The following is a 20,484-nucleotide window of genomic DNA, read 5'->3' as shown; positions in this document are numbered from 1 at the left end:
CTGTGAAGCAGACAAATCGAGTGCCCCCAACGTCCAAGCAGTGATTGCCATGTGGCAAAATACGAGACGAAAAAATAGTGCCCCACATGAATAAAAAACAGAAACGTCATCGTTTTAGACCCAGCTACCTCACGAGCGGCTTTGGACTTGCAGTTCCAATCCCCCAATTTCAATGGCTTCCATTCAATACTGAAATTGGGGTTAGGGTTAGGGTTAGCTTTAGGGTTAGGGTTTTTTTCATCAACAATATGGTCTCGCTTCTGCTAACAAACCCTAGATTTTCCTCGTCTCATGTTGCCCGTAAACTGTAATCTCTCTCTCTCTCTCTCTCTCTCTCTCTCTCTCTCTATCTCGCTCTCGCTCTCCACTCAACCGAGCATACTTCGAAATTTTCTATCTTTTATTTCCCTCGATTTTCTCAGATGCTCAGTTTTCCCTCTATCTTCGTATTTTATTTTTTCCTCTTAATTTAAGTTTTTGTCTGGAAATATGAATAAATTTGATGGTTTTTTTCTCTCTTTTGGTTCGTTCATTAATATGAAAATTTTAATGTGCTTTGTGCAGTCCCGCTCGGGAAAATTCAAAGAAATTGAAGGCAAATGGCTTGGTTATTAGAGGTCCTAGATGTGCCGTAGATACACCTTATGGAGGTATTGTGCAATTTTTTTTTTTTTTGATTCATGATGATAAGGATAAATTAAAGTTAATGAACAATTATAGGTAAAGAAAATTCATTAAGAGCCAAAAGCTAGAGAAAGGGTATACACGAAGTATACCAAGTACAAATCAGCAAAAAACAAAAGAACGAGCAAGCCTGACCCTTACTTGGTGGCTAGCCAGTCAACGAAATCTATCAAAGACAATGTATGATCCTCTATGTATACCCTAACCCAATTCACAAAAGTGTACAAAAAAATGGATTTAATATCTTGATCGTTCCTCTCAATATCGTCGAAAGCCCTTCTATTCCTTTCTTTCCAAATGGTCCACATTAGGCAGAGGGGGGCAGCTCTCCAAGCTTTCTCTCTTTCTTGCCCACAAAAGAACCATGCCAACCCAGGAGGTTTCTTTTCACAGAGGAGTGCATCACCCATTGCACCCCAAAAAGGGAGAAAATCAAAAGCCATAACATTCTAGCTTTTTCACAGAATAGAAGAAGGTGATCTGTGGTTTCCTCCTCTTGTTTACACAGAAAACATCTGTTGGGAATGCTCCAACCAAATCTCTTCAGGCGGTCAGTGGTGAGGAGCCTGTTCCAAGCCGCCTCCCACCCAAAGAAGCTAGCCCTAATTGGAACCCAATGCGTCCAAATAGTTCTAGCCGGGAAGGGGGCTTGGTGTCCCTTGAAAGTGAACTGTAAAAAGACTTGACAGAAACGTCCCATTCTTGTTCTCTTTCCACCGGAGTAAGTCCTCTACACCTCTTCTAATGGTCAAAGGATGAAGCTTACATAATAAGCTTTCTACTTCTCCCACCTCCCAATCATTAAGGTGCCTGTTAAAACGAAGTCCCCAGCTTCCCCCAACTTCATCTTCCTCCCAAGCCTCAGCTACCCAGCCTTCTTTGTTGACGGAAAGATTAAACAAGATGGGGAAAGCTTCTTCCAAAGCTTGATTTTCCGCACCACAAGTCCTTCCAAAATTTCACTCTAGTGCCATCCCCTATGGTGAAGCGGGAATGAGAGCGAAAGTTCTCCCAACCATTTCTGATAGCCTTCCAAACTCCCACCCCATAGCGGTCTCTCACTCCTTTGGAGCACCAACCCCCCTCTTGGAGGTCATACTTACTAGAGATAATTTGCTTCCAAAGGGACTCATTCTCATTAGCTAATCTCCACAACCACTTCCCAAGGAGGGCCTTATTAAAAGTAGATAGACTGCGAATGCCCAGGCCTCCTTTCTTTTTAGTAGCACAAATAGCCTTCCAACTCACCAAGTGGGGTTTATTCTCTAAGGCACCACCGCCCCATAAGAATCCCTTTGGATCTTTTCAAGCCTTGCGCACACTTTCTTGGGGATCACAAAGAGGGAAAGGAATAGGTTGGGAGACTAGAGAGGGTGCTTTTTAGCAATGTGAGCGGCCACCTTTGGAGAGGTATTGCCTTTTCCAGAGAGACAACCTTTTCCTGAATCTTTCTTCCACTGCATCCCACACCCTAGTAGATTTGTAAGGGGCTCCAAGGGGAAGACCCAAGTAGGAGGTAGTAAACTCCCTATCTTACATCCCAAGACCGACGCAAGAGTCTCCATAGGGATGCCTTCCCCCACTGGGATGGCCTCCGTTTGCTCAGATTGACTTTTAATCCTGAAATCGCCTCAAACCACATGAATGTCCAACTAAGATAATGCAACTGATCTGCTTCGCGTCACAAAAGATTAAGGTGTCATCGGCAAACAGGAGATGGGACACAAGCAGCCCCTCTCTTCCTCTTCCTCCCACTCTGAAACCCGAGATAAAGCCCCCATTCTTGCACAAGACAGCAATTGGCTAGGCTTCCATGGCAAAAGGAAAGATAGGGGGATAGGGGGTCTCCTTGTCTCAATCCCTAGAGCTACGAAGAAACCCGTGGGACTTCCATTGATGAGGATTGAGAAGGTAGCCGTTAGAGTAGCACCAATTCATCCACTTTTTCCATCTATGCCCAAATCCCATCTTAGTCATCACATCCATGAGAAAGTCCCACTTGACATGGTCAAAAGCCTTCTCAATGTCCATCTGAGAAGGAGGCCCGGATGTTGCCTTTCAATCTAGAATCAAGGGCTTCATTAGCGATGAGAACAGCGTCCAAAATCTGTCTCCATGAACGAAAGCATGCTGTGTATCTGAAATCACCTCCCCCATCACTGATTTTAGTCTATTGGCAAGGACTTTGGCAAGCAATTTGTAGACACTCCCTACTAAGCTGATTGGTCTGAAATCTCTTAGGTCTTCGGCCCCCTCTTTCTTAGGGATGAGCAAGAGGAACGTGGAATTTAAGCTTCTTTGGAAAGTCCCATGGAGGTAGAACTCTCTAAAGAGGCCCAAAATCTCTGGTTTAATAACGTCCAACAAAACAACCAGAAAGCCATTGTGAACCCATCCGGTCCTGGGGCTTTGTCACCACAGAAGCTGCTTAGGGCTGCAAAAATTTCTTCCTCTGAAAACATAACTTCTAGGCTGCTGGCCGAACCTTCTCCCAGCTCCTTGAAGTTAAGGCATTGATACTAGGCCTCCAATCCCCTGAATCTGAGAGTAAGGCCTGGTAGGCCCTACATACACCTTCTTTTATATCATCCAAGGAAGAGAGATTCACACCATTCACTTTGATCTTAGACATGAAGTTTCTTCTTGCCTTAGCATTAGCCATTTTGTGGAAATATTTGGTGTTTTTATCGCCTTCTTTAACCAGATTTCTCTTGACTTTTGTCTCCAAGATGTTTCTTCCAACAGAGCCCATTTCTTATAGTCCTCAAGAGCCTTGTTTTTGGCCTCCACTTCTCCAGGAGACAGAGGGTTCTCATTCTCCTTGGCCTCCCACTGCTGCAGGCGAGAGAAGGCCTCTGCTCTATTAGAAGAAACGTTGCTACCACCTCTTTGTTCCAGATTTTAAGGTCCTTCTTAAGAGCTTTGATCTTCACAGCGATGCAATGGCTACTATAGCCTTCGACTGAATAGCCATTCCACCAGCTTCTTACTAGGTCTTTGAAACCATCTAATTTCAGCCACATATTTTCGAAACGGAAGGGACTTTTGCCTGACGAGAATCCACCAGCTTCTAGAACTATAGGGCTGTGATCCGAGACCAAGCGAGGGAGAGCAGATTGAGTGATGGCAGAGAAGTGGTCCTCCCAAGGTTCTGAGATTAGGAAGCGATCCAATCTAGAGGCAGCTTGGGAGTTCAAACCCCCTATCCAGGTGAAAGGACCTCCAGCCAGATGGAAATCCCTCAGCCCCAGCTCCTCAATCACTTCAGTAAATCTCCTCATTTCCGCTGTGAATCTAGGGGCATTTCTTCTTTCCTCTGGAAATCTTACAGCATTAAAGTCCCCCCTATGCACCAGGGGTCTTCCCAGAGCCACGGATGGCTCCAAGCTCCTCCCAAAAATCTTCCTTTTCACTGCCTATCACTGGCCCATAAACTCCAGAGAAAATCCAAGAGAATCCATCAGCGCAGTTTCTAAAGCGAACAGAGATGGAGTACCCCCCTCTTTCAATCTCTAACTTCTCCAAGACTCTGTTATCCCAGAAGAGAAGGAGACTCCTGCCGCACCCCTAGCGTCCACTGAAGCCCAATTGAGAAATCTTCCTACTCCCACACTTTTAACCAATTGCGGAGAAACTTCTTTCACCTTCGTCTCCAAGAGGCAAACCAAATCTGGTTTTTGATTCCTCACCACTCCCTTAATCAGATTTCTTTTTGCACCATCATTAATCCCTCGGACGTTCCAACAGAGAATTTTAATTCTCATTAATCAACTGGAATCAAATCCCAGGAGCTATGACCGGATCTTTTGGTTATCCCGGATGTCTCCCCATAACTAACAGAGCATTCCAATCTTTTTAACTCTCTTTCAAAGCGGGTGGTGCAGATTTTTTCTTCTTCCTTCTCTTGCAGAGGGAATTATTTCCAGTCCTCAGCTTCAGTTTCTTAAGCAAGGCCAGAATTTCTACTTCATGCCCTTCAACAGGCATTCCCAATACACTGCTAAAATGAAAAAGCTTGGAGATCTCCTCATCTGACCATCCTTCTTCACTTGGATGAGCAACCGACGTGTCTCTCTGCTTTGCCACGTCACTTTCCGGATCAGAGCTCGGTGCTTCCGTCAGAACCACTGTCGACCCGTCTCTGAGCATCATGGACAGAGGGCTCGGCGTCGCTTCCTCTTCCCTTGTCGTCAATTTCCGCTGACTAGAGCATCGACCCTTACCCTCTCAAGCCCGAATCCCAGAATGGAGTAGAAGAAGAGGATGGCTCCCCTCTCGAGGAGATCAGGGGTAGAGACAGGGTACCTTGTGGATCTCGAGGTTGGGCAGGAGAGGAAGGCTCCTTCACAGGCGGCGACTCATCCGAAAGGGGCGACGCTTGCCTTTGGGGTGATTTGCGATCTTCGACGGCGAGGGAGGGCTCCATCGCTGACGTCGACGCATCCAAAAGGGGCGACGCCTGTCTCTGGGGAGATTTGCGAGCTTCGGCGAGGAGGGAAGGCTCAGCCGCTGGCGTCGGCATGTCCAAGCGGGGCCATGCTTCCATCTGGGGAGGAACTGCGAAGGTAGGAGTCGGAGCGGGGGCTTCTCTCCACCGGCTCGACGAACACTTAGGGCTTCCTCGCCCAAAGTCATTAAGATTGGCTGGATCGAGGGGCTTAGGGGAAGACCCCAAAGAGGCTGAGTCTTGGGCCTTCCCTAGCCCAGGCCCAAAGGAGGCGCCACGAGTCAGGCCCGAATGGACCAGGGCGTCCAAACATTGGCCCGTCTCCATATCACGGCCAGGGGGCAGCCGGCCCGTCTCATCTTCGTGGGCTGGGGAAGGGGCAGCAGCTGCATTAGTCTTGTCCGTGGTAGGGGCACCACTTCCCATGACCGGCGAGGGCAGCTTTTCAGACTGCGGGAGGACAGAGGAAGAGGGCCGGGAGTCCACGCTCCCCTTAGCGCGTGAAGGGCTCACCTCGTCTTCCCCAATCTTCCAAACACCAGACCCGTGGGAGGGGATCACAGGGGAGAAGCAGGGCTCATCTTCCCCCATAGTTGCAAAGCAAAACATGAGGTTCCAGCAACCACCTGCAGCGAACTTGGGTGTTGCCATCCTCTGGTTTCGACGAGGACTCTGGCCCACTTGAGGTTCCGACGATCAGCAGTGTTTCGTCCACGGCCACGAACCTCCCACAAGAGTCTCCAAATTTCTTGAAGAGACTTCTGCCCAGAGGTGCAGAGGAAGACCTAAGATTCTGACCCATACGAGGCGCACTTCCCCTCTAACTCCCTCAAGGCATCCCACGGATGGTTTCCATTTTTCTAGGCAGAAGCTTCTACCTCTGAAGCATCTCGACCCTGAGTTAAACACTCTCTCTGCTTCGTCCTCAAATTCAAACTCCAGAAGCAAGAGATTTGCTCTCATATTTGACATCCAAAGATTCCCTTCCAAGAACCATGATTTCTTCGCCCACGACCCGAAAGCAACAGGGTCCGGAAGACGATCAGAGTCACCTTCCCAAGAGCCCACGAGGCATCTGCCCAACAATTCCTTGTTCCTGTCCAGAGTTTCTTTCTCCATTTCTAGCCAGATGGCATCGCGAGGCGCGGGGCAATCCCTAGGGGAGATGTGTCTCTGACTACACTACTGCTGGGTGAAACCTGAGAAGGTAAGAGGTTTTTCAGCAGGGCTCCTTTCCATTGAAGGGGAGAGACTCCCAAACTTCTCAGTTTGCTAGCGAGAATTTTCCAGCCTCCTACAAATCCTCTCCCTTCAGGAAAAGCCAATGAAAATCTTTTGTTCCCCGCGTCTCTTACAATGCAAAACAAGAATCTCCCTGCTCTATTATTCCGGATCTCCAGGCTGTATTCTCTATCTCCTTCCGACCATAGCTTCCTGAAGGGGATTCTTTCCTTTAGCCCACAACATGCCTCAACCCCTTCAAGCAGCAGAGCTAAACTTTTCCCTCCAAATTTGACCCATGAAGAAAACTTAGGGCCTCTTTCACAGATCTTACCGCTCACTTTTCCTTTGTGTTCTTCTATGCTAATCTCAAAAGTCTTCAACTCCACACCAAACCAGCACCTACCAACAGGGGATGCTACCGGCATTGTTCATCTAAGGATTCTACATCTCATATCAAACTGGAACTCAGAGATCGAAAATCTGAAGTGGGGGATCTAAACACCTTCTGCACCTATGGATCCCACACTTGCTCTGACTTGAATAACTGATATTTTTTTTTTTATGACAGTTCCGCCGTCGCATTTAGCAGTAATTGTGTGTTTGCATGAATAAATTGAGAACCTTATTACATTCACTACTGTTGGCACCACTAGACTATCTCCATTCATATGCCATGGAAGCGTCACTACTTTCATCATGCCATGGCCAAGGAATATAATATTGATATCAACCATCATATCATTGTTCTGGAAATGCATCAATGTTAATTTAGTGACAACATTGATTTAGAAAATTGGTAGATAAAGATTTTGGAAAATATATTGTGGCGCTGTCAGATATCAGATTTACAATTTCTATTAACATATTTACAGATATATAAGAACACGGCCATAACTTTCACCCGCTTCATATTTTTTTATTTTTTTATTTTTTGATAGGAAACGACAAAGGGATATATTGATAGAAAAAAGAAGTATAAGAGAAGGATGAGAAATCCTCCCACCAAAGAAAACTAAACTAACACCCGCTTCATATTTACCATCGCCATCCCACAACAACCTTTAACTATGAAGCCATTAACACCTCCACCTGCACTGCCACTTCTCCCTGCCAACTTTCTTTTTGGTTTTGTATCCTGGGAGTCAATCCCCTTTCGAAGGGCATTATATGGAGCCAGTTGGAGAAAAGTTTGGACATCAGATCAGCTCCAAAAAAGAAGGTGCCCGCTAGTGAATAGATGTTTTCTTTGTAAATTTAGGGAGGAATCTATTGATCATATTCAAGGATCCCATAGCAACTGTTGTTCTTATTTTTCATTGTAGTTGGGGTGATTCATTCTTTGGTGAATGAAACATTATTAAGTTGGCATGACTTCTTTGTAGGGGAGGAAAAGGAAGAGGGTGTGGAGAGCCACTCCCCTTGGCATTTTCTGGACAATTTGGTAGGAACGAAATTGAAAAGCTTTTGAAAATGGGAACAAAGTGATTAAAAGTTAAAACATTTGTTCCTTTATAATGTTTCAGCTTGAGTTAGCATGTACATAAGAGAAGACTGGATCCTTTTGATTGATTTTGTGGATTGGTTGGGATCTTGTTGAGAGCGAGGGTGGTTTTTTGTGGTTTCTCTTTCAAGGCGTTTCTTTTAGGTGTTTCATGTACATGTCCTATGTACTTGGGTGATCTATTTTTTGTTACTAAATTATACATATCTTTCTTTGCCTATCCAAAAAAAAAAAAAAGGCTCTACAAAGCTGGCACCTCCACCCCTGGTCCTATCACTGCAACTCAGTGAAACATGATTTGGCAATTTTGTTTTATCGAGAACTAGTTTCTGTTTTTATTTTTCATTTTTACAAAAGAATAAAATGCATTAAAAGCGCCTGAAAAGGATGCACTAAAGTACACACAATGTATAAAAGAAGTGTTATCAAGCTAGAAAAAAAGGAAGAGAGAAAACAAAAAACAACCTACCTCTACCTACTTTTAGTTCAACCAATCTATAAAAACCTATCATGGTCAAGGAATTGTCATCTATGCACACTATAACCCAATCCAAAAAATTAAAAAAAAAAAAAAAAGCTACAGATTTGCCCAACTCCTGGTAATAGTGTACAGTAGATTCCAATAACTGAATGTGTACTATAGCACCAAAAAGAAATGACAAAGAAACCTATAAACATCTCTACCTCAAGAGTTATTTTGCCAGAAATTTATGGTCTGAATACTGTAATAAGTAGCTTCTTAACTAATTTATTTTTGCATTCACTATGTTTGTTCTCTTAATCTCTTTCCCTTTTTTGGAGGCATAGAATTTCAAACTTTTGGATGATTAAAAGCATTGTGAGGAAGTTGTAATATTTAATGGGGACTGTGATTGGATTGCATCAATTATTGATCATGTTCTATTAGTTTATATGATAATATAGTATGTGTTCCTGGCTGCTGTTGATATATTTATGCATTCTATTCATTCTACCTAACTGCTTAATGTTTTTCCTGATTGCACCAAAGATTCATCTTTATATTTAAATTTTCTTTTTCTATAGGGGGTAACCTTACAAAGTTTCCTCGAATTACTGTTTGGGATCCTTATAAGCGCCTTGGAATACCTCCTGATGCATCTGAGGAAGAAATCTGGAGTTCACGCAATTTTCTCTTGCAACAGTATGCTGGACATGAGAGAAGTGAAGAATCAATAGAAGCTGCTTTTGAGAAAATTCTCATGGCCAGCTTCATAAATAGGAGGAAAACAAAAATCAACTTGAAAAGCAAATTAAAGAAGAAAGTGGAGGAGTCTCCACCTTGGGTAAAGAACTTGCTCAATTTTGTGGAACTTCCTGCAACTGAAGTTATTTTTAGAAGATTGTTCCTCTTTGCATTCATGGGCGGGTGGAGTATAATAAATTCTGCTGAAGGTGGACCTGCTTTTCAGGTTTGTTCTACATCTGTTTTGGTTTTAAATGTCTTCTTTAAAGGGCCTTTTGAAGAGAAACAGCCCTCCTGATGTGTCCCGATAGCTTATGTTTAACTCAATGCATTTCTTTGATTCATGAATACTAGAAAAGTAGTCCAAATAAGAAAGCTGTCTGGTTTTTTAACTGTGCTGTCATTTACATTGAGTCCTCAAGAATTCAGTGAAATTGTGTTGAGAAGGGATAATGAATCCTGATGTGTTAATGACACTTGGTCTCCTTCCCTTTGTATTTCATATAAATACTACTTTTACTCTCTCATAAGGGCATCAATGGTTAGGATTTTTCCCATGCAGCATCCCAAAAAAAAAAAAAAAAAAAAAAAAGAAAAGTCAAGTTCTCACTGGGGCACAAGTGCCCCAAATTTCTTTGGCAGAGAATAAGACTTGATTCTCATCATGTAAGGAATTGTAGACAGATTTCACTTGGAAAATTGCCCACTTCTCCTCCCTCCAAAGTAAACCATCCTCCCTTGCTTCTTCACTCTCACCATGTGAATGAGCTCCATTGTGAGACAACCAGAAAGTTGTGGGATATGTTAGCAGTTTTATTGAAAGAGCTCCTTCTAGGTTGGAAGGTGAAGAATATGGACTAATGGTGATATGGCTCCTCTTTGTTTGTTTCAGTGTGCGTCATGGGGAAGAGTTCTGCAACCATAAGCTGAAAGTGATCCTTATTAGGTCTCTTATGGATATCTAAAGCTTTGTTTGTTTGGGGGTTGGAAGGGTGGGGGTTTGGTTGGTAAATGTGCTTCTCTGTTGAATTTTATTGATAACTTGAACTTTGGGTAGTGGTTTTTAGATGTTCTCATATTTGGTGCCTTTTTTTTCTCTTGGTCTAGGTGGCACCTCTTTTATATACCCCCCTGTGGACATAGGGTGCATCCCCTTTTTTTATTGGCTCTTTTTAATGTTTCTTTTGGTTTTCCTATCAAAAAAAGAAAAATGTTGTTAGCAATTTTTTTACTGTAGTGGGTGTTTCCAGATTTTATGCAAGAGCTCATTTTGGATTGGAAAGTGAAAGATATGGACAAATGACCAAGGGTTTGGAGTATGGCTCCTCTTTGCTTGTTATGGTGTGTGTGGTGTGAAAGAAACAGAAGGATCTTCAATGGAGAATAGCTCCATAACCAAACCTTGCTATGTCTCTTATGGAATGGTGTAGAGCCCTGTTGGGGAGAGAATATGTCTCTTTTGGATTTTATTAATAACTTGAACTGTGTATAGTGGATTTTGGTGGTTGTCTTTTGTGTCACTTCTTTTCTGCAGTGATGACAGTACCTCTTGTGCATATGTATCCCACTTTCTTGATTGGCTCTTTTTGTTACATATTTTTGTTTGCCTATCAAAAAATGTAGAGTTACTGCATTTGATCATTAATCACTTCCCTCATCCATTGTGCTCTTGGGATGTCTGCTGGTCCATTGTTCTGACTATATTGCCGTCTTTGTGCATTGTTGGAACATCTAGGAGGGTGGATTCTGTCTGTGATGACAATTTGCTGATTGTTTGTTAATCTGTTTTCATGGAACTCTGGATGGTTCATAGTAATGGAATGTTCAGGGTTTGGAACCTTGACCTGAACAAACTGTCCATGTAATTGCCTGTATTTTGAGTCTGATCCAGTGATATATTGGAATATTATATTTTTGAGACTGTAAATTGTGAAAGATAGCCTTGGCAGAAATTCTAGCGATTTGCGTTTAATGTATTAGGGATTACATGAAATTCTACATCATTAGTTTATGTTAAGGTTCTATCATGTTCTTTTAACCTTTTTACGAAATTTCTGTTTAGGCCTTCTTTTTATTTCTTTCCTTGAGTGGTTTTCATGTGACGACCCAGTAGCTGAGACAACAGCCAGGAAAAATGGTGTTAATGGCATATGGCTCAAATAGCAGTTTTCTTTCTGTAGCATATTTTCAAAGAAGCATTCAAACTGACATTGTTAGAGACCTTAAATTCTGCCTTCTCTTCTTTGAAATTTTATTCAATAGTTGTATTTTCTAGCAACAATCAACATATTCTCATATATGCAGTTGACAATGTACTCCATTCCCCCTTCTCCTAAGCTATTTCCATCAACTGTAAAATTGAACCCTATAACTGCATGACTTCTCCAAATGCCTTTACAACCGCTTACTAGGACAGTTTGGCTTTTTTTTCTCCTTCCTTTTTGTTTAATTGAAGTATTTTCGATGTAGGTGGCAGTCTCCTTGGCAGCTTGCATATATTTCCTCAATGAGAAGACAAAAAGCCTAGCAAGAGCTTTCATTATTGGGTAAGTTGCTTTTGGAGTTCAGTACCCTTGTTTATTTTTCCTTTCATTGGTTTCATGTTACTTACTACAATTGTTTGCATCACCCATCACCACAGACTTGGATCTCTTGTTGTTGGTTGGGTGTGTGGTTCCTTCTTGGTTCCCATGATCCCATCCTTTTTATTGAGACCGACCTGGACGCTTGAACTCCTAACTTCGTTGGTAGCATATGTCTTCTTGTTTCTTGGCTGCACTTTTCTCAAATGATTGCTGCTGGAGTTGAGAAGTAGAAGGGGCTTGATTACTTTCCCGTTTTGCTTAAATCATTGTATTTTTCTCATGGAAGAGCTTTCACCGGCCATGGTACAGATGGAAGAGGGTATGAGATGAGTCCTTTTGGGCAGAAGGCAGATCCGCATAAATCAGAAGTTTTAGGTATAATGTGGCCATTTCCATGAAGTTTGATCTGATAGATTGTGAGCGGTGAGGGGCCTTCCTCTAAATTCAGAATTTTGATGACTTTTGGTCGCTCTTTATTGTCATGCATATTATTCCATACTCCCTCTAAATCTCGTATCTTCTTATCTGGAAAAAGAGATAAGACTGCATTTTGACCTTTCCTCATCTCTTATCTTCTTATTTCTAAAAATTTCTTTTTCTTTTTCATTTTAAATAATGTGCCTTAAGATATCCACGTCATCAAAGCACGCCACTTTGCTTGTTTTTCTTTTCACCCAAAACTATTTTGATTAATTTTTTTTTAAAAAAAATTATTTTGCATTGGATGAAAACTGGTATAAGGAATATCATCATCATTTGAGCAACATCACTACATGGGGTTTGCTTAGTTCCATGTTTTGAAATCAACGTATGTTCTAATTAGTTCAAACTGTATATTAATAAATTTATAGTATCATGAAACTACAAATATACAAAAGGCGAATAAACCCTAAAGAGAAACAATTGCATTTATTATTTTATTATTATATATAGTATAATGAAATTACAAGCAATTGATTGTATATTGATAAATTTATAATATTATGAAATTAAAAATACAAGTTAAAAACTAAAGTTAGGAGTTGTTTTTTAAAATTGTTTTTTGTTTTTTAAAACAGAAAATATAGAAAATATGTTTGATAATTAAAATCTATTTTTTGTTTTATATTCTTGAGAATATAAAATATAGTTTTTTTAAAAAACACTTTTTAGTTGTTTTTTAATATTTTTCACTTTTTTTAGGATTGTTTTAAGAAATAATTATAAAATTATTTTTTAAATATATTTAAAAATATAAAAAATAAGTTAAAAATATTTTACGTTGTCACAACAAAAGATCATAGAACAGTTTTTAAAAACTACTTTTTAAAATTGTTTTTTAAAACAATTATGAAAGAAGCTCTAAGTTTCTAATTATCAAAAACTTTCATATAAAAAATTAAAATATCTTGTAAATATATATATATATATATATATATAGATTTATCTAGCATCTTTAAAAGTCCTTTTCAAAAATTCTTTTTAAATAACTATTATTTTTTCAATAAAAGCCTGCATCCAAACCTTTTTATTTTTAAAAATAGAAGCTTGTATATGAATTTGCTTCCAAATATTTTAAAATTTGAGGAAATAAAAAAACTTTTTAATATATACCTCAATTTTAAAAATCATTAGATTTGCAATATGAGTTTCTAAGACTTTTGTATTTAATATAAAAATTACTACTATTTTTGCTTTTAAAAACATAAAACATAAAAAAGAAAATTAATATTTGTTATTTAGAAAATTAAAAAAAGTTTATCATCTTCTAAAAAACCAAACTACACGTCCCAAACATGGCTGAAGGTTACTGAAAGGTAGAAGAACAATTTGAGTAAATTAATAATCTATGAAACATTATGTCTAAAAATTATCCATATCCCAATAAATTAAAACCAATGTTTTCCAACACCCACCCACCCAAAAAATTGAAAGTAATCAGTTTGATAATTTGGGTGGTGCATTTTGAGAGTCCATGACTCCATGACTCTAATCAAGAAGAGAAGACCAGGCTTCAACCATTTACATAAGAGCCCTGATAATTAAATTCAAGTTTCAGATACCCTAATCAATGTCGGCGTTTACGGGAAGCCTCTCTGGTACTTGTATTTGTCTCTTCTGTTATTCCTGAAGGCGCAGCACCCCACTGAGTATATGAAGATCAGGACGACAAAGATGCAGGCGTTGCAGATAGCCAATGTCCTCCACTGCGACTTTATGTTGGCAAGAAGACCTGCCTTGCACGATTTGCAGTCAAAGCACAGCTGCTTCTGGTCGTTGCTCCATGTCTTGCAGTCGGTGTCTGCCACCGCCGGCCCCGTCTTTGGCACCACCCAGAACGTCGCATTCTTGAACTCAAAACCACAGTAGGTTGGCGGCTTGCAGCAACCCGACTGAGACAAAAAAAAAAATGGTCGATTGAAAGACCGTTAAATATATGATGTGGAGATTAGAAGATTTGAGGCTTTGTTGATGGTGGAGATTTTTAGTGGAGGGTTAGGTGAAAAATAAAAGAAATGGAGAAGGAAAAGCACACAATATGATGCTGACAGTGTGACCAATTTGTATTGCCTTAGGAAAAGTGATTTGGTTACCAAACACTCAAAGAAACAACTCCAATCCACAAAATTAAATTAGAAAAAAAATGGGAAAAAATAGGATTAAATTAAATTAAATTGAATTTCATTAGGGTTTAATATTTTATCCACCTTGGGAAAAAATTTATGATTCAGCCCTAATTAAATGGATCTTATTCAACCTTACCCAAATCCCTCTAATTAAATGTATCTCTTATTCAACTCCTGCAAAACCCCAATGTGAGTTAGGGATTTTTTTTTTCTCTGCAACAACCTAAATACCTGTTTGGATCCTCCAAAATCAAAAAGAAAATCATCTTTTTTATTCCTAGCAACCAAACAATTTTAAAAAAATTCTTATAAATTGTAATGAAAATATGGATATGTTTGAATAAAACTGCATCAATGAAGAAAAAAAAAATGCCTGGATTGGAGACAAATTCTTCTTATAGAATGCAGCAGCATCGTCATTTATCTCTTTCCCGAGACGACTGCAAATGTCAGTATCCATCAAACAACTCTTGATCCGACCCCAGTTCTTGTCATTCACCAAATGATTCTGCAGCCAGTTAGAGTAATCCCCGAGCCTGTACTCCTTGTACCCTCGGTTCGATATCACCTGACCCACGCCCTTGTTGGTGACCACGAGCGCCAATATGGTGAAGCACAAGAGCCCCAGAATCATCAAAAACATTACGAACAGGTATATCCACAGCAGGAAGCTGACCTTGCACGTCGACCCGACCAATCCGCACAATGAAACCACAAACAGAAACGCACCCACCACCAGAAGCGGCATTTGTAGAAACTTCTGGCAGTGGGTTCCGCCATTAAAGTTAAAATAAATGCCGGCGGCCAGGGAGGCGACTGCGATGAGCATGGTGAGGACGTTGAGGATTGCGATCAAAACGTTGCTGAAGCGCACCATCTTTTATGACTTTCTTCTGTGATTCTTCTGCGCTTTTGTCACCCAAATTTTCCCAGAAAATTTGGTGTGAAACCCTAAAAGCGAGAAGGAAGAAATTTATGGAGAGAAAACATATATTTTTAGAGAGAGAAAGAGATAAAAACCAGCGATTGCTCGGACGTCTCATTTCTGGATTATAACTGTTTAAAACGGCTGTCGAATGTTTCAAAATCTTTCTTTATTACCCTCCATGTTTTGTTTCATTACCATAATGCCATTCACGCGCTTTCATTTTTCACCAAAAGTACGACATTACCCCTCTTACATTCGTTTCAAATGACGCGAGTGCCCATGGCTCCGCGTTTTGATTGGTCAAGGTGATAACGTGTGGTGTGATCATTTTTGGGAAATTCAAATCTTGTTGATATGCATTAGAGTGGTGATTAGGATTTTAATCATTTATTAATAAATTTTAATGAAATTTATTATAAAAACTCAACATTAATTCCTATTTGGGGTGAAGAAAAAATATAAAATAAATTGTATTTATTAAGGAAGAGGCATATTAAGAAAAGTCTAAAGGCAAAATTTTCCCATTTAGATTTGAGTAGTTCTTTTTTATCTAAACATTAGGATAATATTTACAAATAAAATATCTAAAATTGGAATTATTTTTTTATTAAAAAAATTGTTATCAAAAAGTTAAAAAAATTGAAGGGAAAAAAGTCAACTAAAATAATTATTTATTTAAAATAATGTATAATAAGGATCAAAGGAGACAAAGTCGTTCAATTTCAAACTCATTCTCAGTTTTTGAAAACCTCCCAAACCTAAGCTTTGAATCTATTTATCTTTATCTCAAACCATTCCCATAATAACATATACCTAAAAAAAAGTCTATCTTATTGTTATTCTTACTTTCTAGCATTTAAATGGTATAAAGGCATATTCATATGATAATGACTATATAACGTCCCTCTCAAGGTAATTTTCAACTATCTACATGCCTTTAGAATAATTAAATATTTTTATAATATTTATCATTTATATCATATAATAATATTTTTTTTAATGATTTTAAATAATTTTAATAATAGAAGAGTTATATTATATATGTTTTTTTTTATTGTTCTAAAATATTGTATAATATACTATTTAAAAATAAATAAAGAAAAACCATTGTGGAGTGGATCAACCTAATCCAACTTCACTTTACCTCAATTTGACTCATATTGTGACACCCCAAACCCAATTTAGGGGGGTAAAACTGTAATTTAGAAAAAAAATTAATTAATTTAATTTAATTAGAGTATAAAAGTCTTTTGGCTTTTAAAAGCATTAGGTATAAATTAAATTTTCCCTTTATTGGATCTCTATTCAAAAAATCCTTTTTCATAGAGATCATAAATATAAGAGAATATAGGGTTAAAGTTTTTGAGGTTTAGGGTTCGAAGATCAATTTTTCAGGTGAGATTTTAATCATCGGATTAATATTTTATATTTGTTAATTAAATTTGAATACTTTAGAAATCTCAATCTAAATTAGGGTTAGTTTATTTAATTTTTTTTAAATCAAAAGATTGGAAATTTATGAATGCAAATTAATTTGTTGATGAAAATAAGAAAATTTCAATTGAATAGAAAATAAATAAATAAATAAATGAAAAATTAGTGAAAGATGAGAAATTTAGATTTATAAAATAAATTAATAAATCGTTTGTGCAGGCTTTAGATCATAAAAAATAAAAAATAAATTAAATTAATAATAAGAAGAAGGATTGCATGTTTTTGGATTTTGGAATTTGAGGAACCATGTCGGGTGGCAATTTGAGAAAAAAGTAAAAATAAAAAATAAAGAAAAGAATAATGAATTCGTGCAGATTGTTGAGTGACAAAAAAAAAATTGATATGCAGCCATGAGACAGGAGGGTGGTACTTTGTAAGTTAGAGGGTAGAATAAGTTAAAATAATAATAATAATAATAGTTTTTTTACAAGATTTGATTTAATTTAAGTATATAAAGAAATGTATAGTTATAATAAAATTAGAAAGGAAAATGAATTTTATAAAAATTTGGAAACTTATTAAATTAATTTATTATTGTTGAGGAAGTTGAAAATAATATTATCTCTAATAATGTTAGCATAGGAAATTAATTAGAATATTGAAAACTATATAAAATATTGTTAGGATTATCAAATTTATATCTTTAGATAAATAATCGATAATAAATGTTGTGCATGATATTATGTTAAGTGACGAGTAACCTCTTCAGGCTAAATTCTCCAAGGTTTTTAAGTATTTCTTTGAGGTAAAGGAAATTAATGCAGATTTTGTAAAAGAAAATAATTTCCTTTTTATATTGTATTTGGAAAATTTTAAAAATATTATTTTTATTTTTATGCATGAATCAAATATATGTTTTGCATGAAAAATATATTTGAACAACTTCTTTGTTTATAAAAAAATGAAAATTTTAGATATATAGTATTTTGTTTTGTAAGTTTGAATAAATGAAATGAAGTGTTTGACTCTGATTTCTATGACCCTACTCAACCGATTATAATTATTAACATTTATATGGTTCTAGTCAACGGTTTATAATTGTTGACTTTTAGTTTTGTTTACCTTAAATGGAACAAATTTAAAACTAGTCACTCATTTGTAAAGTCTCATTTAACTATGCACAATTTGTTATTTGATAACTAGAGTAAATATATTTTAAATGTATTTAATTTGATTTTGATGTGAAATTGTTTTGAAATGAAAATGAAAAAGTTTTGTTGAAACATTTGAATGTATTTGCATTTTAAACTCCGAAGTTTTTATGAAAATAATGATGCAATATATCTCGTTTGTAATTATAATTAAAAATGTTTTATCCATGAAACTGTATTGATGTTCCGTATTAAGCTTTAAGTCCATGTCCTTTCGTTGATAATTTTTCAGGTATTCTCAATTCGAGCGATGAGTAATGGTTAAATTGAGGAATTTTCTTTTGTTAGGATTTTGATTTAAACTTTATTTTGGATATTGTTTAGATGTTTTAATTTAATTCTCATTTAAATTATTTGAGTTTGGAGTTATTTGGACAATAACACTTTGGTTAATGTGTTAGTTTTTAAAGTTGATATCTGGAGATTTTAGATTTCATTTATTTTACTACTTTGAATAGAAATTTGGTAATTGGTAATTTTCAATTATAAGATGAATGTTTGTGTCGTTTCCACTTTAAGTCTTCGTGCTTAAGGTATGAAATGACCACCATACCCTTGGAGAAGGTTTTGAGGCGTGACGCATATAACCCAATTAATATAACCAATGTAAGTGTAACAAAATTTACTCCGGGTTGGAAAAATAAAATCAAGCTAGTCATTAGGTATACAAAGAATGTTATTAGGTAAACAAAGAATTTTAAAATTTCATTTACATTTAGATTAACTACAATCCAACCCAAGCCCCCAAGTTGATATACAAAGAATGAATTAATTTGATAAAATTTTAGTCATTAGGTATTGTTGGAAAGTGTCTCAAATTATTAGTTAGTAAAAATTCTTTTTTGTAATGAATATTATATAAAATATTTCTTAAGTTGATATATTATTATAATGTTAGATTTTTTCAATGAATAAGAAAAGTTATTAGAGATATCTTTATAAATATTTTAGGTTAATATATTATTATAAATATATTATTCTCTTGAAAATAGATATAACACCATTATAATTTAAATAAACCTAATAAAAGAAAATAAAGACTAATTTACCTTTAGTTCTAAAATAAAAAAATAATTATAATATAGTAATTAAATAAATAAATAAATAAATATATAATAGTTAAATATATAATTTTAATATAGTAACTAAATATATTAATAATTTTCAACAATTTCGGGAACTCAATAGTTGTATCTAGTTCTATTTATTGTAATATTCTTTATGGTACAGTGAAAAGATTCTTTTTCATTTGTGGGTATAGATGTGATTGATCGAACCACATAAAAGCCTCCTATACTTTTATGTGGAGTATTTTATTATTATGTTCTTGAACTAACTTTGTTTGCATTGAAACTTTTGTTGGTACAATAGATAGGATTTGAGATTAAAATATCATTCTATAGCAATGGACATTATATAAAACCTAAATCACATTGCACTTGTAATAGGATAAAAATAAAAATAAACATTACGAAACATCACTAGAATCGGAAATGACAACTTCTCAAACTAAGCTTAGAATGTGTTTGGTAATGATTTTAGAAAGTGTTTATAACTTTTTTAATATTTGAAAGATAAAAAATTCTCAAGTGTTAAAAAGTTTAAAAACAATTTTTAGAATTATTGTCAAACGAACTCTTATTATGATTCAAATGTTATGCCTCAATAAAATTGTGAATCCTTTATATTTATTTACAAAATAAAGAGAAATTATATAGAGTGTTTGAGTTAAGTAGTAAAACTAAGAGGAAGCTATATTGAGCCCTGGTTGGTATAAGTACTCAAAGGTATTTAAGTTATTTGGTCACTATAGAGAATCTCATCATAAAATTTAAATAATTGGTTTTTAAAAAATTATTTTTAGAAATCTTAAAATTTGAGGTGGTATAAATTTTTCTTCAATCTTTTATACTAGTTTTTGAGAACATTAGGTAAAAAATTATATATTTTATATAAAAATTACCATTATTTTTTTATTTTAAAAGTAAAAAATAGAAAATATATCCAAATATATTCCTTTATCCAAGAAAATGTATTTCTAGCTCTTATGATCCAATCATTAATTCCAAAAATGAGGTTACTAGTATAGTTCCTTATCTGGGATTCCATTATTTACTGAAATAATTTTATTGGAATATAGGAGAACAATAAGTATGATTTTGAATACTTTGTTTATGTACAAAGAAACAAATATTCTAATTAAATTAATATCAACGATGGATCATTTTTTAGTCATTTTAATAAATAACTACGAGTGACAAAGATACAAGATTTAAATACGAAGATGGAACTATCACAAATTTTTAATGCAAATATGAATATTTCCTTCCAAAACCTTTGGGCTTTTGGACATATGGATGTTGATAATGGCAATAAACGTATACTTAATTTTTTACTCTTGGACCTAGTTTTGCATTGATGATTAATGGGTAAAGGTTGGGCCAATGTCACTTCCAAATTGGACGGGAACAGGTGAAAGCCCAAGTGGAATAAGGCCCACACAAGCCCAAAACTTAAAAATTGCCTCAAGGTTTGGTGAGAGGTGTCTACTTTTGTCTTCACTTCTCTCGCCTGTGTCTTTCACAAATGGTCAAATTCTTCTTTCATTTTTTATTATTGGACAAATTATTTTTTAAATATTAAAAAAAGAAAAAGAAAAA

General features: G+C 36.5%; 2 protein-coding genes across 2 annotated transcripts; one reads left to right on the top strand and one right to left on the bottom strand.

Annotated features, from left to right (window-relative positions):
- Positions 1-109: 109 nt before the first annotated feature.
- On the top strand, positions 110-12,201 carry LOC117904809 (protein CHAPERONE-LIKE PROTEIN OF POR1, chloroplastic). The gene is made up of 5 exons (XM_034817573.1): positions 110-307; positions 565-650; positions 8,901-9,286; positions 11,530-11,606; positions 11,702-12,201. The coding sequence occupies exons 1-5, from the start codon at positions 249-251 to the stop codon at positions 11,850-11,852; spliced, it is 759 nt and encodes a 252-aa protein (XP_034673464.1). The 5' UTR covers positions 110-248; the 3' UTR covers positions 11,853-12,201.
- Positions 12,202-13,502: 1,301 nt separating this feature from the next.
- Positions 13,503-15,257, bottom strand: LOC117904424 (tetraspanin-8). Its single transcript, XM_034817014.1, has 2 exons — positions 14,625-15,257; positions 13,503-14,017 (listed from the first exon to the last, which is right to left on the bottom strand). Exons 1-2 carry the CDS (start codon positions 15,126-15,128, stop codon positions 13,706-13,708), a joined length of 816 nt encoding a protein of 271 aa, XP_034672905.1. The 5' UTR covers positions 15,129-15,257; the 3' UTR covers positions 13,503-13,705.
- Between the last annotated feature and the right edge of the window lie 5,227 nt (positions 15,258-20,484).

The sequence above is a fragment of the Vitis riparia genome, chromosome 17, assembly GCF_004353265.1.
Source record: "Vitis riparia cultivar Riparia Gloire de Montpellier isolate 1030 chromosome 17, EGFV_Vit.rip_1.0, whole genome shotgun sequence".
NCBI lineage: Eukaryota > Viridiplantae > Streptophyta > Magnoliopsida > Vitales > Vitaceae > Vitis > Vitis riparia.
The sequence above is the reverse complement of the archived record's forward strand: the minus strand, read 5'-3'. Positions and strand labels throughout refer to the sequence as shown.